The following is a 16,002-nucleotide window of genomic DNA, read 5'->3' as shown; positions in this document are numbered from 1 at the left end:
ATATATATATATATGTATATATATATATATATATATATATATATATATATATATATATACATATATATATATATATATATATATACACAGGACTGTCTCAGGAAATTAGAATACACAATATTCTAATTTCCTGAGACAGTCAGGAAATTAGAATATTGTGTATTCTAATTTCCTGAGACAGTCCTGTATATATACACAGGACTGTCTCAAAAAATTAGAATATTGTGTATTCTAATTTTCTGAGACAGTCCAGTATATATATATATATATATATATATTAAGGGTGTAACAGTACATGTATTTGTATATATACTGTGGAGAGAACAAGTATTTGATACACTGTCAATGGGAGAACCCATTGGCAGTGTATCAAATACTTGTTCTCCCCACAGTGTATATATATATATATATATATATATATATATATATATATATATATATATAAATCATTATTATTATTATTATTTTTTTTTTTTTTTTTCAAAAAGAAAAAAATCACTTCTATCGAAAAAAAATAAATTCAATCATTGAAAAAAAGTTTTTGAATGCAAAAAAATATTTCAGACCCAAAAACAATTTTTCAACGAAAATTTTTTCTTTGATTGAAGCAATCCTTTTTGTGTTTGGGCCATATTATAGGTAGGACATTCGTGTCTAAATCATTCAATCTTTCAAAAAGTGTCTTAAATCAAAAAATATCCCCCATGCCGGATAGTAATTTCCTTGAAATATTGGCTTATATTTGCTTAAATTTAAGTCTTTCTATCATATTACAAATCAGGGGAAAAAATTCTTATGCTTTTTACAATTTATGGGACACACGTCATAAAGTTGCTCTCTGTCCCTTTAAACATCCTGTTGAGCGGTGTGACGACGGGACGGATTTGCTGTCGTCACTCGCCTGACGACTGCGGAAGTTATCCGCTAACACCATGGAGGGTTTCGCAGAATCAAAACAGTAACATTTATTTCGTATTAAAATAGAAAGAAATCGGATATTACTGAACACAGCTCATTTACTGAGTCCGGTGAGCCTTCCAGTAGTCGCATTCTGGTTGCGAGGTGATTTGGGAGATTTTAAACAATTGATAGACAGAAATGGAGGTAAGTGAACGAACCACCTGGCGTTTGTTTAGCGAATCCCCCTGATTTAGATATTAAACAATAGATTCAACCGAAGACCCTCTACAATAACGCTACTAAGAAAGTCGTGAAGTTGCATTACTTGGTCAAGAAGCTTTCATCGTTCGTGTGAAAGCTTGGCTCGTGACGTCAATGATTGATGATAAATTATCGTCAGGGGAAAGTGTCAGTGTTGACGTTTTATAGTTGGTATATATTTTACCACATATTATGACTTGATTGATTTATTTTAAATTTGAGGTGCTCCCAAACAGGTGGGTTAGGTAACCTTAAATTCTATATAAAAGTAATCTTACTTCATGATCATTTGACTCAAATATATATATATATTTTTTTAGTTTGTAAAAATAATGTTTTTTTTTTTTTGTTTTGTTTGTTTTTGTTTGTTTGGTTTTTGTTTTTGTTTTTTTTAAATACCCTTTATTTACAAGTATTTATTTTTTCTACATTCAAGATCAATTTGCATGAAAAATTACATACAACAACACAGAAATAAATAAACTATTCATATATAGTTGTGGTCACAATTTTTTAACCCTTACTATGGTATAGTGTTATTGCAAGTCTCAAATGCCTAATTTTGTTTTTGTTATCAACAAATCAAATAGGCATTTGAGTTTAGAGTTAATGAATGAAAATGCCGATTTTCAGCTTAATTTGATTTGGTTATGAATAAAATAAAACATAAATGTCAGATTACAACACTTACTGCAATGGGGGTTGAATACTTCTAATTACAATACTTACTGGAATGGGGGTTGAATACTTTTAAACACAACTGTTAATGAACTCCACAAACATAAAATGGCTTGAACAGATAGGGTTTTGTTTCGGAATTTTTAGGTGGGGCAGATAGTCAAAACTACGGATGTCAGGAGTGAGTTTCAGAGTAAATAATGAAAAGGTTCTGTAGGGCTGCAGCTATCGATTATTTTAGTTGACGATTAATCTATCAACTAGTTAGTTCGATGAATCAGATTAGTAACATTTAATGCGTTGCAGAATCAATTCTGGGAGATGAGAAAAATGCTGGCTAAGATTGCACTTTCAAAAGAGCATTACATGCAAATAGCAAAATAAAATTCCACAATTTATAAAATAATAAATTTAAATACCTGAGCTTAGTCCCAAACAGTATTTCAAAAAACAAATGAATAAATGCGGATCTAAGTACAACAAAAGAATTGGCTAACTTGCATTGCAAAAGTCGGATAGCTTACGTGCCATAAATGCTAACGTTTCGTTTAACAAATCGTTCAAGCACATATTACCCCCAAAAACTAAATATACCTATAAACCAAATTACGAATGCAAAAAAAAAAACATGTTAGCTCAAACCTTATGTTGCTCTTAACCGGGAGCAACTGGATTCAGCCATGTTCACGTCATGTTCAAATCAATAAAACTAAATGCAAACACTTTCAAAACAAACCGTTACAATGCCACTCTAATTAAACAAAGCTGCAAAATTTGATTTGAAGCTCTTCTAATTGAATTACTCGAGTTAATCGATTAATTGTTGCAGCACTAAGGTTCTGTAATGTTAACAATACCTTACTACCTAGTGTAGTTACAAGTAAAACATGACATTTTAATTTGAATAACCCCAAAGTGGTTAGTGTCTGTGCTTATGATTGTTTTTAATGACTAGGAGTGACTGTATAATCAAACCCATTCATATAATTTTCTGTAATCACAACTCATATTTTACTCAATGTGGTATCTCTCTTTCACAGGACCCTGGTGGCACAGTAGCTGAATCTGTGTCGTCACCGCCTGTTGGTGCAGCCAAGTCAAAGGTTATTGTGCAATTTTGTATAAAAACTCAATTGAATAAAGCCTTTTTGCTTACTATCTTAAAACTGATTTTTTTTTTCAAATGGCTATTTGTTTGTTCGATCTAATCTCTTAGCTTGACTCACTTTCCAAAGATGATCTTATAAAATTCACCAAAAAGCAGATGGCGTCTTTCCAAAAGATGAAGTGCAAATGTGCAGGTGACCACATGCTTATTTCAGGGCCGGGGATAATGAGTTTCCGTTCAAGCGTCACTTCCCCTGATGTGCATTTTCAGATTTAGAGAAAGAAGTTGAAGAGCTCAAAGAACGTTCCAAGAATGATATGAGCACTTCAAAGGATTCTACTATAATACAGGTTTGAACGTTTCAAATATCAATATCATTACTGTAGATTTGTTTTATGTTTGAAAAGTCTTACGCTGTATGCGAACTGGGTGTGCCAGGAGCTGACTGAGCGGATGGATGTGTTATTACTGGAGAAGGCAGAAACCCAGGAAAGCCTTTCATTGTCTCGTAAAGAATTGGAGCGGACCAAGCAGCTTGCCAAAGTAAACTGAAATGCTAAGATTCACTCTTGTCCTTTTTGTTTATTGTTGCATATTTCTGCATAGGCCAATAGATGGGTACAGTTGAACATATAGAGCTTAATTATTCTAACACTTTGCAGGTTGAAGTCACAGAACTTGGAAGTATGATTGAAGACCACAAAAGGACAATTGACATTCTAAAGGCCAGCATTGATGAATCCAACAATAAACACAAAGAGGAAGTGGAATATTTTCAGAAATTATTAAAGGAGCGAGAAGACCATGATAGGGAGTTAACCAGTGAAAGAGAGAAACAGAGCCAAGCTGAAGAAGCCATGGAAGTTACAATTAAAGCTCTTCAAGCTGAACTTGAAGCGATTCAGGAGCGAAATTCCAAAGAGATTGCTGAGCTGCAAGAGAGCCACCAGAATCAGCTGACTGAAGCCCAGCAGGAGGTAGAAAACCTGAAAGAGGAGTTAACACAGAGGAGTATGCAGCACGAGGAGGAGCTGAGGGCTTTGGAGGAGGATTGTGAGATTGAGAGGGAGCGTCTTGTTTTGCTCCAGGAAGAGCTGACGGAGCAGCTGGCCCTCAAAGGTACCACCAAATTATTGTATAAAGTCACAGTGACAACATGGCTATTGAAAAAAAAAAACAATTCAAAAATGACACTTTGAGCTAGGACACCTCTTGAGAATGTATTGGCCAATTTTTTGACTCTCCGTTTTAATATCTAAATGAGGCCATTAATAAGAAAATCGGCAAATATAATTATGGGCAGACTAAACATCAGTGTTTACACTTTATATCATTCAATTACTGGAATTGAACCTAGTAGAGTGGTAGTAGGATTCAGTAGTAGTAATTAGTAGTAGTTTTAATTAATTTTCTACTAGTAGTAATTAGCTTTACTTTACTAGGGCTCTTCATAATTGATGTCGGGTGAAAGTCACTTGGTGTTATAAATCTCTATTATCTCAAAAATTGATTATCTGTTTGATTAGTGGCAATTCTTTATCATTAGTAAGGTGCTCTTGAATCACATTGGAAAACCTATATACTCTTCGTACTTTTTTACGCATTCATTGATTATTGATCTGTGTATTGATTTCTGATCTTCGATCTCTATCAAACTGTTCTATTTATTAAAGGTGTTAGTACTAAAGCTGCTGCTATCGATTATTTTGGTAGTCGATTAATCGCTGAGCTAGCCGGTTCGAATAATCGAGTAATCGGATAAGGAACATAAAATAAAATACCTGAACTGAGCCTGACCCGGTATTAAAAAATAGATAAATGTGAATCTAAGTACAACAAAAGAACAATTGGTTAACTTAAATAGCAAAAGTCCGCTAGCTTAAATGCCATAAAATGCTTAAAATTTTTTTTTTGCTTACATTTTTTTTTTTTTTGCTCTTAACAAATGGTTCAAACACTTATTCCAACAAAAAACTGCTAAATATACCGTTAAACTAAAATGCGAATGCATTAAAAAAAAAAAAAAAAAAAAAAAACATTAGCTCAAACAAAAACGTAGCTTATGCTCGCCTTAACAGGGAGCTGCTGGATTCAGCCATGTGAAATAAGTTATATTTACTTTTGCCGCTAAAGGGGAGTGTATCCACCCAAATTAATAAAACGAAATGCAAACACTTTCAAAACAAACCATTACAACGCTACTTAAACGAACACTCGAAGCAGAAAAATGTCATTGGAATCAAATTACTCAAGTTAATCGATTAATTGTTGCAGCACTAGTTAGTACTACTTGAAAATGTTATGCACACACAAACGCTGTCAAAGAGCTCATCAAACAAATAGTGATAAAAGTGTCCCATCTGTAATGAAGCTTATATTGAAAACAAACTTTTAAAAATTTCATCAGATGATCTGGAGACATTTTTTCACTATGATTTGAGTGACGAAATTCGGAGTGTGACAAAATATCGAAATTGTGATATATCGTGATACTTTGTATACAAAGAGGTTATCGATATCCTCCTGCCGAAATCGAGATAACGTTTTAAAAAGGTGTCAATGTCTAAAAAACATAAATAAAAATGAACCAACAAGTTGCTACCAAACTCTTCCACCATAATTGTGTTTCAGTTAACTCTAAGGCTGCATTGACTGTGCTCGACTCCAGATCCATTTAGACTGGGAACGTTCGTTCATTCGAAACCACAGTCATTCTGTCCAATTTTCAGGGCATTTACAGGTCACTTGCTGTTCATTTTAGGGCATTTACAGGCATTTCCTGTTGAGTCACTGCCTATTCATTTGGGTGATTCCCGGGTCACTTCCTGTTCTGTAACTCAAAATAATCAGGACGTGACCCACAAAATACCCCAAAATCAACAGGAAGTAACTGAAAATCAACAGGTAAATGACCTTAAATGCCCCAAAATTACCTCATTGCCTGCCACTGACGGCCATTCACGTTCCCAGTTCAAATGGATTGGACTTCTACTAGTGATAAACTCATTCCAATTCACAGCAGAAGCTTGGTTTTCCTGTTCATTAGTTGTTTGTAGAATATCCTAGAATGATTTCTTGACCAATGTATCGATAATCGTTGTATCGCCATATCTTCAGATCATCGTTATCGTGCGCTTTGTATCGAAAATCGTATCGTATCGTGAGGTACCAAGAGGTTCCCACTCCTAGAAGAAATGGTTTGCAATTCTTCAAGGCTGAAGGGAATTTGTAATTTTCCCGAAGCAACTAAAGAGTCACGTTGCCAGCTGTCCTGTCTGTAATGGAAATTCAATGCATTTTTTTAAGCCGCTGAAAATAGTCAGACTGGAATAGTTTTTGTCATTTCATACAGTCCCATACAGTCAACACTGACCCCAAAGGTTTTTCTGTTTAATGCTCATAGACAGTCAGGCTCTCCGCAACAATTCAAAGAGCATGACTGAAGATTACTTATCTGATTATTGATCTTACTAGCAATATAATTGTATGTTTTTTTTTTGTTGTTGTTTTTTTTTTTTTTTTTTTATGAGCAACTAATTAGAAATTTAACATGCAAATGTGATTGATTTCTAACACTCCAGCTCCCCATTTTGTATTGGCAGTGACCGCAAAAAAGATAATACTGTATTTACAATTAACATCCCCTTGATTTATCTAGATAGCTACCTCCAGGATGTCCAGGAGGAAGATGAAGAACCTGGTCGTAGCTCAGGCATTGCCAAAATGTTGGCGCTGTCTGCACCCAGTCAGGCTGAGTCCAGCCATATTGATGGTGACATGAACGAGGGTGCAAAACTGAAGGCCGCTCTGGAAGAACTCCATGCTCAGAACACAATGTTACAAGATGAGCTCACCCTTCTCACTAATGTTAAAGGTGAACTGGAGGCAGAGCTGGAGAGAGTCAAGGATGAGTTCCAGAGTGAAAGAGAGGAGATGGACTTTAAAATCAATGAGCTGCAAATGAACCGGGACAGCGACCCAACAACAACAGCCTTAAATATCATGAATGTTGACCCTGAGATATATGCGTCAGGTGAATCCAAAGAGTCAGTCCAAGATAAAATAACACTGGAACAAGATGAGCTTGAGAAGCTCAGGTGCCAGTGTGAGGCCATGACCCGGGAGAGGGATTTTGCTGTGGCAGACTTCAATGACATTAGGGAAACACTGCAAAATGCAGAGAAACAAAAAGACTTACTCGAGGGGCTTTATCAGTCTGTTGAAGACCTTACCAGGCAAAATGAAGAGATCCTCTCTCAGCTGCAGATAAAAGAGACCATGACGGAAGACCTAAATGAGCTGGTTAATACATTGACTGAAGAGCGAGACAGAACACAATCGCTGCTTCAACGTCAAGAGGAGGAAATGCGGGAGCTCAAAGATGAAAATGCCAGAGACATTGAGAACCTGCGAGAAGAGAAGCAGGCGGCCCAACTACTGCAGGAAGAGACGGAAAGGCAGTTGAAAATGTTGACTATAGAGAAGGAGAATGAAATGCAGGTTTTAAAGGAGGAAATGGACAAGATCGAGGAAAGCCTGAAGGAGGAAGTGGGCAAATTGCAGGAGGAGCTATCCTCTTCAGTTCAAACTATTCAAGATATCTCCTCAGAAAATGCTTGCCTTCATAAAAAACTAGAAGGGAGTCTAATTACACTTTCCCAAATCCAGAGAGAGCAAGAACTTTTGGGCTCCAAGTTGACCACCGCAGAGGCTCAACTGGAGCAACAGTCATTCCAAAAAGGGGATCTTGAAGCTAGGGTTAATTCTTTTACAGAAGAAGCAGAGCTTGAAGGTCAGTCTGAAGCTCTAAAAGTTGCAAAGGAAGGACTGACAGAACTCCAAGTACGGGTAGAAGAGTTGGAAAACGAGAGAAATATGTTGAGAAGTTGTCTTGAAGAGGCTCAGGGAGATAGGAGTGAAGTGCAAGCTATGGCGCAGGAGAGGGACATGCTGAGAAACAATTTGGAGGAGACGCTGAGGGATACTGGTGGGCTGCTGGGAGACCTTCAAGATATGAAGTCTTTCAATGAAAAACTGTGTGCTGAGAATCAGATGTTACAGTCCCAAATACTTGTAATGTCCAAAGAGAAGGAGGAAAAAGTACAGGCTGACATTGATGTTCTAGAGAGAGAACGCACAGAATTCACACAACAGTTGGTGGACAGGGAGGCACTCATATCTCAATTAAGGACTGAGATCGCTGCTCTGCAGGTCAGTATAGTTTTGCACGTCCTTTTTTATATGTGCTTTTTATGCGGGCAATTTCAAAAACGTTTCGTTCAGCAATTTCCTTTGTATTCTAATTCTACCTCTCAATTTCCCTTTTTATTCTGTCAGGAGTCTGCTTCCAAGTCTGGCTCTGATGAAAAGAAAGCTACGGAAATGACAGAGAAAATAGGTATTTCCAAACATCTCCATAACAGGCTCGTGCAAAAACAAGGAAAATCATTTCCTGTGTTTAGCAAACAGCAATTAGTGATTTGTATTTTCAGGTGAATTGGAGAAGGACAATAAAGAGAAGGATGAAATGATAAACAAAATAAAGGCAGTGGCTGTCAAAGCAAAAAAGGAGTTGGACACCAGTAAAAAAGAGGTACACTGAATGATTTAAATCACCTCAATAAACTCAATCCCAAACTCCTCTTAGAGCTATCTTGAAGTATTTATCATCCATGACTATTACTTCAATATTCATGCCCCCAAAAATCTTTTGTTATCAACCTTTTTTGCAGGTCGTAACCCTGAAGGAAGAAATAGCTTCTCTAAAAGCACAGCAGGAGAAGGTTAACATCTCAATGAAGGACATCATCCATGGTGCTGAAGGCTACAAGGTATTTTCTGAAGCCGTAACAAAATGATACTGAATTCTGTAATTCACATTTTATCATTTTTAATCCTCTGCCAACCAGACCTAAAGACTTTTTCCAAAACCAAGTTTAACCCTTCATATTTTTTCTCATTTAACTAATTGACTGCCATTGGCAGCGCTAGACGTCAACTCAGTTTTTACTGGGAGACTGCCAGCTCTCCCAATCAAAGTAGATTGGATGTCTAACACTGTCCATTCCACGGAAACAGGAGCATTCACAGACAGTTCTTTCAATTTAAGTGAACTTACTGGACATGTGTTGTTGTCAATGGCAGGCAATGAGTTAACTTTTTGAGTTAAATTTTGTCTTATATTTTAAAAAAAAAAATCATTTTATTTATTCATGATTATAATATATACAAATATATATACAGTATATATATACAAATATATATATATATATATGTATATATGTGTATATATACACTGTATATATGTACAGTGAGGAAAATAAATATTTGAACACCCTGCGTTCTAAGTTCTTCCACTTAGAAATGATGGGCGAGTTTGAAATTTTCATGGTATGTGGTTGTCCACTATGACAGACAATCTAAAAAAAAAAAAAAAATCCAGAAATGACAGTGTATGATTTTTTTAACAATTTATGCATTATACCGCTGCGAAGCCTTTGTTTACAAGTACAGAGGTCAAATATTTCCTGTAACCTTTCACCAAGTTTCAACAAACTGCAGCAGGGATTTTGCACCACTGCTCCACATAGATCTTCTCTAGTTCAATCAGATTTCTGGACGGTCACTGAGAAACACAGAGTTTGAGCTTCCTCCAAAGATTTGCTGTTGGGTTTAGGTTCTGGAGACTGGTTAGGCGCCTCCAGACCCTTGATATGCTGTTTACGAAACCACTCCTTGGTTATTCTGGCTGTCAGCTTCGGGCCACTGTCATGTTGGAAGAGCCAGTCACAAGCCATTTTCAATGCTCTTACTGAGGGAAGGAGGTTATTCCCCAAAATATCACAATACATGGCCCTGGTCATCCTCTCTGCAATAAAGTGCAGTTGTCCAGTCCCGTGTGCAGAAGAACACCCCCAAAGCATGATGGTACCACCCATGCGTCACAGTAGGGATGGTGTTTATGGTATGGTATTCATCATTCTTCTTCCTCTAAACACTGAATTAAGACCAAAAAGTTGAATTTTGATCTCAGGCCTTGACATTTGCTGGTTTAAGCAGGGGAATCTTCCATGCCATGCATGATTTTAAAACATGACGTCTTAGCCTACTACCAACAGTAACCTCTGAAATGGGGTCCCAGCCCCTTTCAGGTCACAGGTACTCCTGTGTAGTTCCAGGCTGATTCCTTACCATTCTTAGATCATTGAGACACTAAGAGGTAGATCTTGCATGGAGCCCCAATCAGAGGTAGATTGACAGTCATGTTTGGCTTTTATTTTCTAATAATTGCTCCAACGCTGGATCTTATATAATCAAGCTGCTTGGCAATGGCCCTGCAAATCTTTCCAGCCTTGTAGAGGTCTGCAATTCTGTCTCTGGTGTTTTTGGACAGCTCTTTGGGGAGTATGGGATGGACAGGTGTGCAGCTAACTGCCTCAAATAGTACAAAAAGTCAGTCACTTACAGTGGGGAGAACAAGTATTTGATACACTGCCAATGGGTTTTCCCATTGGCAGTGTATCGAATACTTGTTCCCCCCACTGTATTTAGGAGAATAAGTGGAGTGGAGGCGAATAGTAGGTTTTTGAGGCTCACAATTCTATCATGATTAAGTTTAAACACTAAACAATGCATTGAGAATATCTAAAAGGCTATTGATTCAGATAAAATGATTTTCTTTCCTTAGGAATTAATGTTGTGATGCAAGTAACATATCAAGTTTCTGTAATTAAACAATATATCACCGCATATGTATATTAGCTCAGGAAGGCAAACAGCAATCAAATCCATTATGTTTGTAACTGACAAGAAAAATAATCTTTCATCTGAACAAAATGTAAAATATTCCCAGCAGTTTCCATAACCAGCCTCCCCCTTCCAAACCGTCCTTTCATTATAAACAAAATCAATGAGTCGCATCTAATGATCTCTGTGTCCCTGACTCAAACGTAAATGCAGGTAATATCTAAGACGCATATAGTTTTCCTTCAATTAGCTCACTGGTGCGTGTGCTTGTGTAGAACCTGCAGATCGACTACGATAAGCAGACGGAGCAACTGGATCAACAGAAAAAGAAGGTAGAAGCAGCAGAGAGACAGATTGCTGACCTGACTAAACACCTCAGCAGTGCTGTCTCACAGGTAACACAAATATATGTTTAATCTCGTATCTACGCATTTTCCAGACAAACTGCTCAAACTGGCTGGTCCAAAACTTCTTTCATACATCACTTTTAGTCCTATTTACAGCCAGCGACACTTCGCCCACTTATGCCTGGCAGTAAGGCACTCACAAATGGCCCATCAGATTTGAGTGGCTGAGCCTGAAAGGAATTTGGTTTATATAGACTGAATGCTCCTTTCGCCCAAACTCATAACTGTCTATTTGCAGTATGAAGCAAAGGCAGGTAAATGGAGCACAGTAAAAGTTCCATCTGCCGCCTTAGGAGGTTTCTTTTTGCGTGCGCTCATTGGTCTCGAGGGGTAAAAGCTGACTGGAAGCCAGTCAGGGAATTTAGAGTACATCTGGACATCTCTGTTTACCAACCTCGGTGTCAGTGTTTGGCTGACAGATGATGAGACGTCGCTTGCTGGTTCAGTGTTCCTTGCAGAAGGAAGCCCGCAGAGTCTGTTGCTGTCAGATTCGCATGAATGATTTTCAAATGTTTTTCTGTAAATGTAGAATATTGAAGCTCATTAGCATTTTCCAGCTGGAGCATTCAATTTGTTGTTGAGGATTTCTCAGCATTTAGGTTCTCATTGGATTTCAGAAGAAATAGTTTGACCCTTTATAGTGCAAGTGACTATTTTAGGAAATTTAAAAAACAGCCTAGCGTCCACATTTTCAGTCATGTAGGCCACAAAAATTAACTCATTGACGGCGCCTGACCTATAATCCACTTTGACTGGGAGGGGCAAATAAAGAAATGTCAATGGATTCTACACTGCTGGCCAAAAGTATTGGCACCCCTGCAATTATGTCAGATAATGCTCAATTTCTCCCAGAAAATGATTGCAATTTCAAATGCTTTTGTAGATTTGGTAGTAGCTTTTTGGCTTTCTCAGGTAAGTTTTGGCAAACTCCAGCCTGGCTTTTTTATGTCTCTGGGTCAGAAGTAGGGTCTTTCTGGGTATCCTACCATAGAGTCTCTTTTCATTCAGACCCTGACAAATAGTACGGGTTGACACTGTTGTACCCTCAGCTTGAACTTGTTTGGATCTTAGTCGAGGTTCTTTATCCACCATCCGCTCAATCTTTCGTTGAAATCTCTCGTCAATTTTTCTTTTCCGTCCACATCTAGGGAGGTTAGCCACGGTGCCATGGACTTTACACTTATTGATGACACTGCGCATGGTAGACACAGGAACATTCAGGTCTTTGGAGATGGACTTGTAGCGTGGAGATTGCTTCCTCACAATTTTGCTTCTCAAGTCCTCCGACAGTTCTTGGGTCTTCTTTTCTCCATGCTCAATGTGGTACACACAAGGACACAACTTTAATCCATTTTAACTGGCTGCAAGTGTGATTAAGTTATTGCCACCACGTTATGTGCCACAGGTAGGTAAGAGGTGCTGTTCATAACACAAATTAGAGAAGCATCACATGATTTTTCAAATGGTGCCAATACTTTAGTCCGGCCCATTTTTTGAGTTTTGTGTAAAATGATGGTTAATTTTTTTTTCCATTCTCTTTTGTGTTTTTTCATTGCAAGCAAAGTAAATGAAGATATTACTACCAAAGCATTTGTAATTGCAATCATTATCTGGGAGAAATTGAGCATTATCGAGTATCAACAGAATTGCTGGGCTGCCAATGCTTTTGGCCAGCAGTGTATGTCTAGTGCCGTTGTTGCGTGTTTATATGTAATTAATTTACTGTCACAACACATACAGTGAGTACTTTACATATATCTGACAGTGAAAGAGTTACATTACAGGTGTAGCATACACATGACCCAAAACGTGATGTCCACATATGTAGACCCGAGGTCTCAAAATCAGTTTCTTTAACAATTATTTTTCTTTATAGGTCGAGTTACTCCGCAGTGAGAAGGAAGACCTGCTGACTGCCTTGGAGACGTCCAGGAACATGGTAAAGCAGATTGAAATGCAGATCCAGGAGCTGCAAAAGCAGTCAACCAGTCTCGACAGAGATCTGGTAGCAGAGAGGGCAATGAAAGAACAAAAGATCAAGGTAGCAACTATAAATAGTGCACTTTGTTTCTTTGGCAAACAACTGACATTTTTAGGGTTCACTTGAAATTCTAATAACTGGTATGTCTGTTGCAGTACTAAGTGATAGCAGTTAAATGACCAAACAAGCCAGTAATCTACATCATGTAATTCTTTATATCTATTTTTACCATATCTCACATTAACACAGTTTGTCCAAGATGAAAACACTACTGTACCCTTCTATTTAAAACACAACTGAAAACGGTATTTCATGGGTCAAAATCATTATGCTATATGAAAAAAAAAAAAACTAAAAGCCAAGCTAGAGTTTTGTCATGTTTTCCGTAACATATCACGTGATGATATGGGCACATTCTTTTTTTAATCACCCTGTACATACAGCAGTATTCAAGAGTCCTTTGTTGTCATTTTCGTAAAATGTAAAATCTCCTCACAAAGTAATTTTTGTCAAACAACATGATAGCACTCTGATGCAAAAGCCTTTATAGTACAAAGTAGGCATGTGCCGATTACCGGTTTCAAGGTATACCGTGGTATGAAAAAGAAATAATATAAAGAACTTAATCTATACCGTTATAGAGTCTGACCTCTAGCATGGATAAGAACTGTACAAGGTTCAAAATCAGGGCGCTAAGCCAGACACACAAACACTACATGGTGTTCCCATAACAAAAGGTGGAGGAGGAGAGACAAAAGATAAAGTAAGACATAACATGCCTTAATAATCAGCTCTGTCACAACGACAGAACATCAGTTGTTCATCTGCTGTTATTCATCTGCTGACATATACGAACGCTGTCCAGTTGTGATTAATTCTGTACCAATCTTATGCGTAATGGAACTGATCAGTTGGTCTCTAAGTACCTTGGACAAGCTCCTCTCAATAATGCGACCTACATCGAGCCAACGCCCATGTCCGGCCAACACTTTCACGTCTGGATTTACAAGCTAACTGATGATTGACTGAATGACCCAAGTGCTATATCTAATCAATGACTACTGGGAAGGTAATTCATGTGTGAAAAAAAAACAACAAAAAAAAACACTTGTATCACAATGTGAGATGTCTACACTGTCATGCGAAGATTTGCGTCCTTTGGTTTTCTGGGGACAGGATTTAATAAGCCCAGGCTTCTCCCGTCAGCCCTTGTCTTTTCTTCAGGTTAATTAATCTTATCACAATGCTATCTTGTAACTGTCAATGATTCCGATGATGATAATTAAAAAAAAAAAAAAAACTTCAAGGTTTCAAAACCCCCCATAATTTCTGTCATACTGTCCCTTCGGTATTAGCTTTTTTTATGTTGATCAGTGTCAGCGAGTCAGCTCTGCTACATGATGGCTGGAGGAGGTGAAACTCCTGAACTTTTTTTTTTGCCCATCGAAGAAAACGAAATCGCTGGTATGGGAATACTTCAGCTACAGAAAAGTTACAGATGGCCGCGGCTTAGAGGAGGAGGGCCAACCGACATGTAAAAAAGTGTTTGCAGAGGGTGGCTGCCGAGGAGGCAGTACTGTACCTCCAATATGATTTTGCATTTATGCAAAATTAAAGGTTCGTAAACACTGTCATGAATGTTTCCCAAGCTATGATGGTTAACTTCAGTGTGTTTAGTGTTTCTAGCGGTGGTAAAACGTGGTATTTTTTTTCTCTCTGGCAACTGTCTGTGTTGAGAAAGAGTGTATTAAGTAAACATGATACGAGCCACACACTCGTTTTTTATAGAGAATAATTCAGTTATTTTTGGTCTGATAGTAATAATGTTAAGGACTGAATTCATTTAAATGTTATTTAGAATATTTCAGGTTTTTTTTTTTTTTTTTTTTTTTTTTTAATTTTAACTTAACATTTTACTTTTGTTCCAATTTGCTAATATCTTGAAAAAAAATCCTGTTTAATTGATTTTTTTTTAAAACCCAGATATCTCAAAGTAAGACATTTTAGAGCTATAATTGCAACACCGTAAAACTGATATGTAGGCTGAAGGTTATACTGTCAGAATGTCATACCGGCACTTGCCTAGTACAGAGTACAGAAAATTTACAAATCCTGGTGATCGAGAACGCCACCATGCTTTTGGAGGGGGAAAAAAAATTATTCAACAAAAATACATAAAGCATAAAGCAATATGTACCTAAGTACATAGATAAAAATAATGTGAATGAAAAAGAAATACTGAATATAGAACATTTAACAGCTACAGTTATTTAAATATTTTTTTGTATATATTTTTTCTTGTGGAAAATTTAAATTTAAAAAACTTTTCTTGACTTTTTAAAAAATGTTTTGATTTTTTTTCCAATTACTGTAATTTTCAGACTATAAGCCAGTTTATTCACATATCGACCATAAGAGTTTGCCATTGCGCCTTCAACTGTATCATCAGACATAGTTTACATGCAGTTACAACATTCATAATTTTTTAAATACTTTTTTAGCCTGGCAAGACATCAGGCTTATAAAGCACTGGGGGAAGCCTGTAGTAAAAACCTGTGTAGTTTGGTGTTCATGAATTCAATCCTCAGGTCATTTCTGAAGTACTGGTATATTGACTTGAGTTAAGGAGTTACACAATAACAACGAGCTCTTTGGAAAATGTTCTAAAATTAATGTAACAATGAGCAGCACTGATAAAGATTTAAAAAGTGCGTGTGTATTTCAGGATCTGTCAACGGCCAGAAAAGATTTGGCTGAGCTTCAAGACCAGTTCAGCAAGCAACAGCAGGAATCACTGCAGACAGCCCAAGAACTGGAGCAGCTACGCAAGGTGCAACAATTCACTAAAACACAGACTTTTAGGCACTTGTGTCTCTGAGGAGTTCTCAAGTCAAGTGCTGTGACTGGTGATGGCTGGCCTG

At 37.2% G+C, this 16,002-nt stretch overlaps 1 protein-coding gene across 1 annotated transcript in view; it reads left to right on the top strand.

Annotated features, from left to right (window-relative positions):
* Nucleotides 1–901: 901 nt before the first annotated feature.
* The window catches only part of LOC130927370 (GRIP and coiled-coil domain-containing protein 2-like), a 36,704-nt gene continuing 21,603 nt past the window's right edge, over nt 902–16,002 (top strand). Inside the window, exons 1-13 of the mRNA XM_057853154.1 lie at nt 902–1,104; nt 2,880–2,942; nt 3,056–3,140; nt 3,218–3,297; nt 3,386–3,490; nt 3,610–4,066; nt 6,606–8,158; nt 8,285–8,345; nt 8,440–8,540; nt 8,680–8,778; nt 10,969–11,088; nt 12,977–13,141; nt 15,807–15,911. Coding sequence (XP_057709137.1) covers nt 1,099–1,104; nt 2,880–2,942; nt 3,056–3,140; nt 3,218–3,297; nt 3,386–3,490; nt 3,610–4,066; nt 6,606–8,158; nt 8,285–8,345; nt 8,440–8,540; nt 8,680–8,778; nt 10,969–11,088; nt 12,977–13,141; nt 15,807–15,911 — 3,000 coding nt within the window. The 5' untranslated portion in view covers nt 902–1,098. The remainder of the gene's footprint in view (nt 1,105–2,879; nt 2,943–3,055; nt 3,141–3,217; nt 3,298–3,385; nt 3,491–3,609; nt 4,067–6,605; nt 8,159–8,284; nt 8,346–8,439; nt 8,541–8,679; nt 8,779–10,968; nt 11,089–12,976; nt 13,142–15,806; nt 15,912–16,002) is intronic.

This window comes from Corythoichthys intestinalis, chromosome 12 (genome assembly GCF_030265065.1).
Source record: "Corythoichthys intestinalis isolate RoL2023-P3 chromosome 12, ASM3026506v1, whole genome shotgun sequence".
Lineage (NCBI taxonomy): Eukaryota > Metazoa > Chordata > Actinopteri > Syngnathiformes > Syngnathidae > Corythoichthys > Corythoichthys intestinalis.
The sequence above is the reverse complement of the archived record's forward strand: the minus strand, read 5'-3'. Positions and strand labels throughout refer to the sequence as shown.